Source organism: Nicotiana tabacum, chromosome 7 (genome assembly GCF_000715075.1).
Source record: "Nicotiana tabacum cultivar K326 chromosome 7, ASM71507v2, whole genome shotgun sequence".
NCBI classification, from domain to species: Eukaryota; Viridiplantae; Streptophyta; class Magnoliopsida; order Solanales; family Solanaceae; genus Nicotiana; species Nicotiana tabacum.
Window position 1 is genome coordinate 139968046 of NC_134086.1, and position 9710 is coordinate 139977755.

Sequence of the window (9710 nt, forward strand, 5' to 3'; positions counted from 1 at the left end):
GATACCGAGCCAAGAAATGCACGACTTCATAATGCATGTTAGTCCTTTCCCCGGGAGAAACGGCCTCTTGTTCTCTGTATACACGTGTCCAAGAAGACTATTCTTCAGCAGAAATGACCAAATTAAAGGAACAGTTTTTCCAAGTTCTAGACAACATTTGATAAATCAAATTAATGGTATGTAGGAATAGATTATATTGTAGAGAAATCGAATTTATTAAGCATATTCCGAAATGGGAAAATTAAAAATATATATACGTACAATTCTATTTTCGTATATATCTTATAATTACGTCTATGAATATACTTTTTAATAACTAATATAACCTAGCTAGTATTTGTCTTTAATTGTTAACGAAGCTTCAGTAGTGGATTATGGTTGCTAGCTAGTTCTTGTTTTCTCGATCAAGACAGGTCCGTTACGTTAATTAGATGGTTTGTTCCTGGCTCAACTTAGCTTCATCTTTAATTACGATTTCTTGCCGACTCAACAGACCTTCGAGCCATTCTTCGACCTTTTCTTGTGACATCTTTTCCCTCCCAACAAAAATAAAAATAAAAACCTTACTATAACTTTTGTATTCAACGTCGAACAGGTTGAAAAGTCTTCCCAGTAATTATTCCAACAGGAGGTCCAGTCTTTCACAACCACATAACTTTTCCACTCTAGTACACCCCATTATAGCTTCATCCCTCCTACACTTTCCCTATAAATATGGCCTTATCATTTCACCAAAAAACCTAAACCAATACTGAAAATTAAGAGAAGAAAGAAAATGGAGAGAGTTAATAATTATAAGTTGTGCGTGGCATTGTTGATCATCAGCATGGTGATGGCAATGGCGGCGGCACAGAGCGCCACAAACGTGAGATCGACGTATCATTTATATAACCCACAGAACATTAACTGGGATTTGAGAGCAGCAAGTGCTTTCTGCGCTACTTGGGATGCCGACAAGCCTCTCGCATGGCGCCAGAAATATGGCTGGACTGCTTTCTGTGGTCCTGCTGGACCTCGAGGCCAAGATTCCTGTGGTAGATGCTTGAGGGTACGACATCTTTAATTTTTTTAACCCGGTTTTTAAGGTTACTATTTCAGTTTTGTCGTGAAAGAGTTACATATTGATGTAGGTTAACTTTTACCTGATGGTACTATATTATCGGTGCATATAATTTAAACTCTATAGTTTGTTTTAGAGTTTAACTTCTATATACTTGTCGGTATAAAAGCATTTTGCACTATCAAATCGGCTAATGAAAATGGAACTAATAACCTGGAAAAAAGGATAAGGAACTTAGTAGGCGTTTGGACATGATTTCAAATTTCTTTTTCAAATTTGGAATTTCACTAAAATTTGAATTGAAGATGAAGTTAGTGTTTGGTTATAATTTTTGCATGTCTTTTTTTTCAAAACCATAAAACATGATTAATACCCCACAACTTGTAAAAAATATCAAAACCACCCCAATTTGATTATCCTATTTGAAATAAACAATCAAAATGCTATTTATTTTTTTATGAAGTAAGTGAATATTATTAGCCAAAAGTACAAAGAAAAAGAAGTAGCAACCCAAAAAATCAACAAAAGATATATCATAAACAATCAAAATGTTATTGTTTAAAAATATGGGGTAAATTTGTAAATCTAAAAACTTGAAAATTCCCATTTTCAATTGAAATTTCAAATTTGAAAATAGATTTTCAAGTGAAAAGGAAAAAAATGATAAGAATTGTATGTCCAAACATTGTTTTCAATTTTTTTTTCAAAAAAAGCAACAAAAAAAAATTTATGTCCAGACGGGCTCTTACTAGTACAAGTTTACTATTTTAGTGTAAAAATTCTTCATATTGTGAGTGACACGTTTTTGGTTAAAATGTTTGGTATAAGTAAATTATTTGAAAGAGAAAATACTGTAAGTAGCAAAATAACTAAAAATACTGAATATCTGGATATGTATTAATGGTGAAGCTAAACGCAGGTGACGAACACAGGAACAGGAACTCAAACAACAGTGAGAATAGTAGATCAATGCAGCAATGGAGGGCTTGATTTAGATGTAAACGTCTTTAACCAATTGGACACAAATGGAGTGGGCTATCAGCAAGGCCACCTTACTGTCAACTATGAATTTGTCAACTGCAATGACTAATTAATCTGCTTCCAGATATATTAAGTACCATCATAAAAAACCACAATAATTCATATATACTAGTATATCTTATTTTTAAGAGCCGTTTAGAATAAGAAGGGGCTGAGCTAGCTTTTAATATAGTATGGTAATTATCTGAAAGCTCTACATGCCCTTCACTATTAATAGAATAAAAGCTTGTTCTTGTTGTTAGTGCTATGGATTGAATGAATGAAGCACCACTTAACATGATCACTTGCTTTGTGTTGATTATGTTGCTTGTTACTTAAATAGCTAGCATCTCCCCTTTTCAAGGCGAGAAATTAAAAAATAGCCAGATTTATAAATGATCATTCAAAAATAGTTACGGTTTTAAAAGTAATCGAAATTTAGTCACTTTTCATGTAAAGATAAATTCGGACGAAAATACTGTTCAAAATTCGGAAAAAATACTCCAGCGTAATATACCGATCCAGCATAATATACTGGAGTTTGGAGCACCGGTGATTCAGTCTCTAGTATATTATACTGGAGCCAGCAAAGTATACCGGTCCAGCATAATATGCTGGAAGTTCATACACAGGTGCACCGAACTTCAGTATATTATGTTGGACTGATCTCTGTTGCAGCAAAATAGTGGTTATTTTTCATTGACTTTGTAAACGCTGGCTATTTTTGAATGACTAGTCCGAAAACTGACTAGATCGTGCTATTTTAACATTTTCAAGGCAAGGAGTAAACATACTAATTTCTCTGGGAAAAAAAGTCTAAGGACCTGTTTGTTCATAAATTTTCTTAAAAAATGTGTTTGTCCATGAAATTTTATAAGTTTTTTAAGGAAAAAAATGGAATTTCAAAAAAAAAAAAAAAATCTCCACCCACAAAATTACAATATTTTTTCAAGTAAAATGCATGTCCAAACATAATTTCAAATTCCAAATATCATTTTTCAATTTAACTCCAAATACTACTTCTTTCTTTTTTTTCAAAAAATTACATTTTTTTATGTCCAAACGCCTACTAAATACTACTCTGGAAACACTAGCACAAGTACGAAATGACTACGTACGGTTGATCAGGAATACTATTTTCTTGAACATTCAGCTATGGTAAAGAAGAAAGTGTATATGCTATTTGCAGCCTATGCTAAGAAGATCAGTGAGAATGAGGTGAGATTAGACACGAGTGCGATGCTTAAATGAAAATAACAATTCAAAAATGTAAAATATGATGTTTTAGGAAAATGGTATGATAGATGACCATGTTACACAGAATCAAAATAGCTAGGTGGTTGAAATGAGAAGTGCATAACTCCAAATATTAGTTGTAAGTTTCGAGATCCCTCTAACTTAGCAATTGTGCAAATATTCATCTAAATGTAGGAGGAGAATATCAACATTCTTATGACTTTAATTACCTATTTAACATCTAATTAAGCCAATAACATCATAACCATGAATATATATCGGTTCGAATTGAAATCTCTTGACGCAAAAATTATTCTCGGCCTTTTCACAAAATGGCATAGTTCCCCAAACCTTAGAATAAGTTAGTACAAATCACTCCAAGAGATGTGGAGGAATGATAAAGATTCATATATCATTAATTAAAGGACTCGATTTAGAAAAATATTAAGGTTGTGAGGTCGAGTCTCCCCAAGAGCAAGGTGGGAAGTTCTTGGAGGGAAGGATATCGGGGGTCTATTTGGAAACAGCCTCTCTACTCCAGGATAGAGGTAAGGTCTGCGTATACACTACCCTTCCCAGACCCTACTAAATGGAATTATAGTGGGTTGTTGTTGTTGTTGATTTAGAAAAATATTAAAGATTAATCTTTTACCTGTACGTCAAAATTTTAAATAGAATAAAACCATTTGTTGACTCATAAATCGTGATTCTGAATGCGACTTAACGCTTTAGGAGAACGGGACTTATAAATTATATTACTTGAATGAGACCTATAAATCGCATTATATGATTGCGACTCCACTCTTTTCAAAATAAAATGCCGGATTTAATCTCCTTTTGTCGATGTATCAGTGTTTAGTTTGTGCGTACCTGCTTTTAGAGCTGCCAGCTTATGTATTTTGCAATTTTATGATTAGATCTAGTTTTTTTCCTACTTTTGTGTCTCCTCATCATTGATCGAAATCCCTTTGGATTTTATCTATTTCCTTCGTTACAGTGCTAGGGAGTAACTTTCATAGCATCACATGATTTGCAATTGATGCTACAACTGATTTAGCTAAGGTAGTCCGACCTACAACATTTTGAGAAATTTCGTTTTTCAGCCATTTGTGCGAGTGTTTATGACTCAATTTAGTTCGTTTTTCCAAAAGAAAAAGAATTTTTATATAAACAGCCAATCGAATACACCGAAAATCATAACAACTATTTTCTGTTTTTCTTTCATTTTTGTCGAATTTTAAAAAAAATGGCATACGAAATGCACATTCAAACCATTTAATTTATTCGAATTATATAGGAGTAGATAAAAAAAGTTTCACAAGTGAATATATATTAAGCAAGAATTGAATAAACAAAACTTGGCACGATCTGTTGAAATATCCTTATGTTGTAAAATTCTCTATTGTGTATGAGATTTGCTCTTTTTCATTAGTTTCAACTCGAAGAAAATATCAAAGAATTGTAGAGATCTAATCCAAAGAAGAAGAAAAATAAAATAGTTAGACAAGACAACTAAAAATCATTGAAGGAAGAAATCTAACAAAATTACAAGTCATATATGCTTTCAAGCTTAACGAAATTTTAACAATCAAAAATTATATAGAGCAAATGACTTCTAAGAAATTCAAAATAAATGCAAACTTAATATGAAATCTAAACAATATGTTTAATTTTAAGAATTGTTGATGAAACTTAATGATTCATATCAGTTGGTACACGTCGGCCGGAGCAATGGGTTGTCAGATTTGGCTACTTTTGCAAAAAAAAAAAAGAATAAAAAAGCAAACGACAATTCATCGTCAGGCTGTCAGTCAGTCTGCTCCCACCTCATCCTCCATTGTTCCAAAGTTCTAATCTTTAAGCTATAAAAGGAAATAAAAAACACAAGCACAACAAGAAAATCTGAAATAGAGAATATACTGAATCTAAAATGGCTATTTCTGAAAAGCCCTCCAATTATGGCACACTTCCAACTTCCACCCCGCCACCACTCCCCACAGCTCATTCCGCCAGGAAACCCCCTCGTCCACCACCACCTGGTCCACTACCACCACAGCCACCGCGTCCCTCCACCACCTTCCTCTCAACAACCAGATCCAACACTGCCACGCGCCGTCCATGGCACGTGTTCTTCGACTACACCGTTTTCTCCCTTCCCTACAACTACTCCGAAGCCATGTCGCGCGTGAGGCGCAACCTCAACTACTTCCGTGTGAACTATACCATGGTAATCCTCCTCATTATCTTCCTCAGCCTTATATACAACCCAATCTCCATGATCGTCTTCTTAGTTGTATCTATAGCTTGGTTATATTACTTCAGTGAAGAGCCAATTGTAATATTGGGGGCCCATTTAGACGATCGCCTTGTTTTGGTTGGTTTGGGTTTGGTTACTGTCATTGCCTTGGCGTTTACTCATGTGGGTCTCAATGTTTTGGTTGCTTTGGTTATTGGGTTTTGTGTTTTGGGCCTGCACGGGTCGTTAAGGGGAACTGAGGATTTGTTCTTGGATGAGAATGAGGCTGCTGAAGGTGGCTTGCTTTCTGTTGTCAGTTGAGGAGGACAAATCAGCCCTAGTTATAGATAAATGCATTTTTCTGAAAGAAGAGATTTTGTTAATTATTCTTGGATTACATTGGTGAAGTAGTGGTTGCAAAAGTGTAACATGTGAAGGAACATTTCCAATTTTTGAAAAGATTGGATTTTTCTTGGAGGGGTCTGCCTATAGATAGGCAAAGGTGATTATTTATACCTCAACACTATGAATTGGGATTGTTCTTTTGTTTTGATTATGATACGAATGAAGGTCGATCAAACTGATGCCTTGTACTCAATTAAAAGTTTGGTCAGTTTTGTGCTAAATCTATGTGTTTATTAGGTTCTGTTAAGGTCAATTGTTACAATTCTTTGTTTCTTATCCTAAAGAAAAGGTTACATTTTGTTCATTTATGTCAATATGTGGTTCCAAGTATGGTATCTTTGTTCTTGGTGTTTTGTTTGGATGAATAATATCAGCAAATGTGAATGCGAAAACACGCCATCTTTACTTTTATCCTCTTCTCAAGCTGTTATCCTGGCTCCTTTGTTTTCATGTTGCCATTGTTTCCATCTGTTTGAATTTCTTAGGCTTCTATCTTACAGTTCATTTATGCATAGCTATTTCCTAATATGATATAGTAGCTTAATGTAATTCCAGTTAGCATGTGTTTGCAGAGTTAGGTGTGTGATTTTGCTGTATAATGGCTGGATTGATTTGCCTTTACTATGTTTTCAATAATTTGTCCCTTAGCGCTCTTTGTCTTGGCCTTCTCCTTTCCCCTTCCTTGCCTGCATTATAATTGTTCTTCTGTACCTATTAATACCTATCAGAATGGTTCCAATGCTGGAATTTAGCTACATCTGCTCGTGCATGACCTTCAAAGGAGTAAAGTAGACTGCTCTTGAAACCTTTGTAGTGGTTTCCTCATCACCTTGGAGATTGTAAGATTGTTGATAATGTAGTATAGAATTCATGTGTATATTTGCAGTCCTATTTTGTACTACCATTTGTTCTGAATTTGCAACTGGTTTTCAGTAGTGTCCGTGTTTATTCCACTCTAGTCAGGCTGCTATCCATATCTAAGGGCCACTTCCCAGACCAAAACATATCACTTTATTTGCTCATGATTCACGCCAGTGTGATTCACGTATATAAAATCTGGTTGTCACGGCAGTTAGCAACTTGAACTGAAAAAGAAAGAATAAGTTACTCTTTCCTTTTTAATATCATAGACTTGACAGATCCTTATCAAAAAAATCATAGACCTGAGCTCATAGCTGAAATTCCAAGGTGTATGCAACAAACTAGGGAAATTTCTTCTTGTGATAGCCTTTCAAGTGTTTTTAACCTTATCTGTTTGTAACTTTGTATTTAAGCTATTCACGCTCAGGGGAAGCTGACCTGATCGCTGTTGAGAAAGAAATCAAATCCTTTTGCTGTCTATGCTAATGTGGCCTTGCATATGCATGTCCCCTGTTCAAGAAAAGTACTAATTACATGATATATTCCTGTTTTTACCTGAATTTGTATCTGGTATAACTTTGTTGTGTCAAAGGAATATACTTAGTTTGCCATCAGATCGTACTGCTCGAATCTAAACATTGTAGCATGTCAGTCAGACCAAAAGTAGCTGGAGTTGGGTATCAATTATGTATTTACAAATTTGTGTCTAATTTTAGTACACATTTAGACCTCATGTTTTAGTAAATGAGCACACATCTGAACCAGATAGAATCCTGTTTTAGTAATAAAAACTCGGAAGATCCAGAGTATGTAGAATTCCAATTGATCTTTATTTTCGCACAAACCGTTATGATACAAGTATGTAACTGAAGGATGATTTTGCTTTGTAAACTTGAAAACAAGTGCCATACTGTACAGGTTGCCAGGATAACTTTCACCTAGCGAATGACTGCTTGTGGTTATTTATTCCAATTTTTCAATGTATGGCTGGCTTCCTGTGTCTTATGGTATGATATGACTTTGAAAAAAGGTGTAAACAAAAGATGCAAATGTGATCAACCCATGTAACAGTATCTTGGATTAACTTTGCTAGGAGAGTCTTGCTCTACTGTTGTGCATCTGATTGGTTGTATTCGTGTTTTTGCTGATTTTTTTTCATATCCATCCATAAAAAGTGGGATTGGCCACCTGAAAAATAAGACAAATTAATTGCTAGAACAGGTTGAATATGATGATACAATAACAACCCAGTAAAATCTCACAAGTAGGGTCTGGGGAGGGTGATGTGTACGCAGACCTTACCCTTACCCCGAAGGAGTAAAGAAGTTGTTTTCGATAGACCCTCGGCTCAAGAATTATATACGTTGATAGTGTTTTTTTAAAAAAATAGGTAGTGTCAATTTCTTTCTTGGTGTATAGAGAATATAGGAAGCGTGCCTGCTCGTGCCCCTGCGGTCTGGGTGTGTATTGAATACTTGATACTATAATGAATTTGTCCCACATTTGAAAATTTACAGATCTAGTACAACTGACAAAAAGGATCTGCACCCACTCTACCAAAATATCATATACGCTATTCAAATGTTTTAAATATAAGACCTAGACAACACCTTTTAACACATGGTCTTCAATTAAACACTATAAGTACATTGTGGCCTATTTTGCCTTTATTATACCCCTACCTCAATAAAGGAAAGGACTTTTTCATCACTTTCTTTAGGCCTTTACAGAAAACTGCACGAGTCCATTGTCTCCTTTAAAGACATTGCTTTGTATAGCTTTTTCACCACCACGGAAAAGATATTGAATGGTCTAAATTGACTCGTCTGAATTTGAGCATCGACAACACATAATAGGAATTGGCAATTTCTTAGCCTTATATTAGGTTTGGTAAAGATAACCCCAAACAATTGGCATTATATAGCCAAATATTAAAAAAAAATTACTCTCTTTTATGTTCTCTCAAAAAAAAACTACACGTTTATTTTAGCTTCCCTCCCTCTCTCTCCTTGTATTTCTTCTTGTATCTCTTCTCTTTTACTCTCATAGTTTAGCAAAAATTCTTATAAATTATGCAAAAAAAATCAGTGGGATGAAAATGTAAGGTTGATCTCACATCAGAGAAAATCAGAAGTAAAAACTAAGAGAGAGAAAATATATTTCAACTTTGTTTTTCTTCTCTCCTTTTTTTTCGTTGGATTGAATGAGTGGGTGTGATTGAAATTGGTTGAAAATACCTAAATGAGGCTATATACAAAATTTGAGCAAGATTAGCAAAAACTAAGAGAGAGAAAATATATTTCAACTTTGTTTTTCTTCTCTCTTTCTTTTTTTGGTTGGATTGAATGAGTGAGTGTGATTGAAATTGGTTGAAAATAACTAAACGAGGCGATATACAAGAGCAAGATTAGAAGTGATTTAGACTGGTTTCAGGTAAAAAATCAAACCTAAAAATCCAATTGCAATGTGTATATCACGTTGTATATCGTGTACATCAGTGTATATTACACAAAAGATTTTAAGGACGTCTGTGTATTTCACTTTGTATATCGTGTATACAACACAATTGTTTTATGGACGCTTGTGTATTTCATTGTATATCGTATATATGACACAAATTTTTATGGATATACACGGATACACATAATATACATGAGATATCACTAATGTACACAGAAATATACATGGGTTACAATAGGGGATACACTCATACACATGTGGAGTCGTCTTGAACTTGAGTTTTCAATCTGAAATGTGTTATACAAAGAAGGAAAATAAAATTTGAATAAATATTTTTGATATACACATTATTATTATGTTATACACTGTGAATAATCTAATTATTAATTATTGATCAAAAATGGAAAATAAATTTTTGATATAGCATGTTTA

General features: G+C 34.2%; 2 protein-coding genes across 2 annotated transcripts; both read left to right on the plus strand.

Moving 5' to 3' along the window:
* The first annotated feature begins 503 nt into the window (after positions 1–503).
* LOC107802320 (pathogenesis-related protein PR-4A) lies at positions 504–2342 on the plus strand. The gene is made up of 2 exons (NM_001405271.1): positions 504–1048; positions 1980–2342. The coding sequence occupies exons 1-2, from the start codon at positions 776–778 to the stop codon at positions 2148–2150; spliced, it is 444 nt and encodes a 147-aa protein (NP_001392200.1). The 5' UTR covers positions 504–775; the 3' UTR covers positions 2151–2342.
* A 2761-nt stretch (positions 2343–5103) lies between these two features.
* On the plus strand, positions 5104–6210 carry LOC107802322 (PRA1 family protein E). The gene has a single exon (XM_016625794.2). The coding sequence runs from the start codon at positions 5247–5249 to the stop codon at positions 5871–5873; it is 627 nt and encodes a 208-aa protein (XP_016481280.1). The 5' UTR covers positions 5104–5246; the 3' UTR covers positions 5874–6210.
* The last annotated feature ends 3500 nt before the right edge of the window (positions 6211–9710 follow it).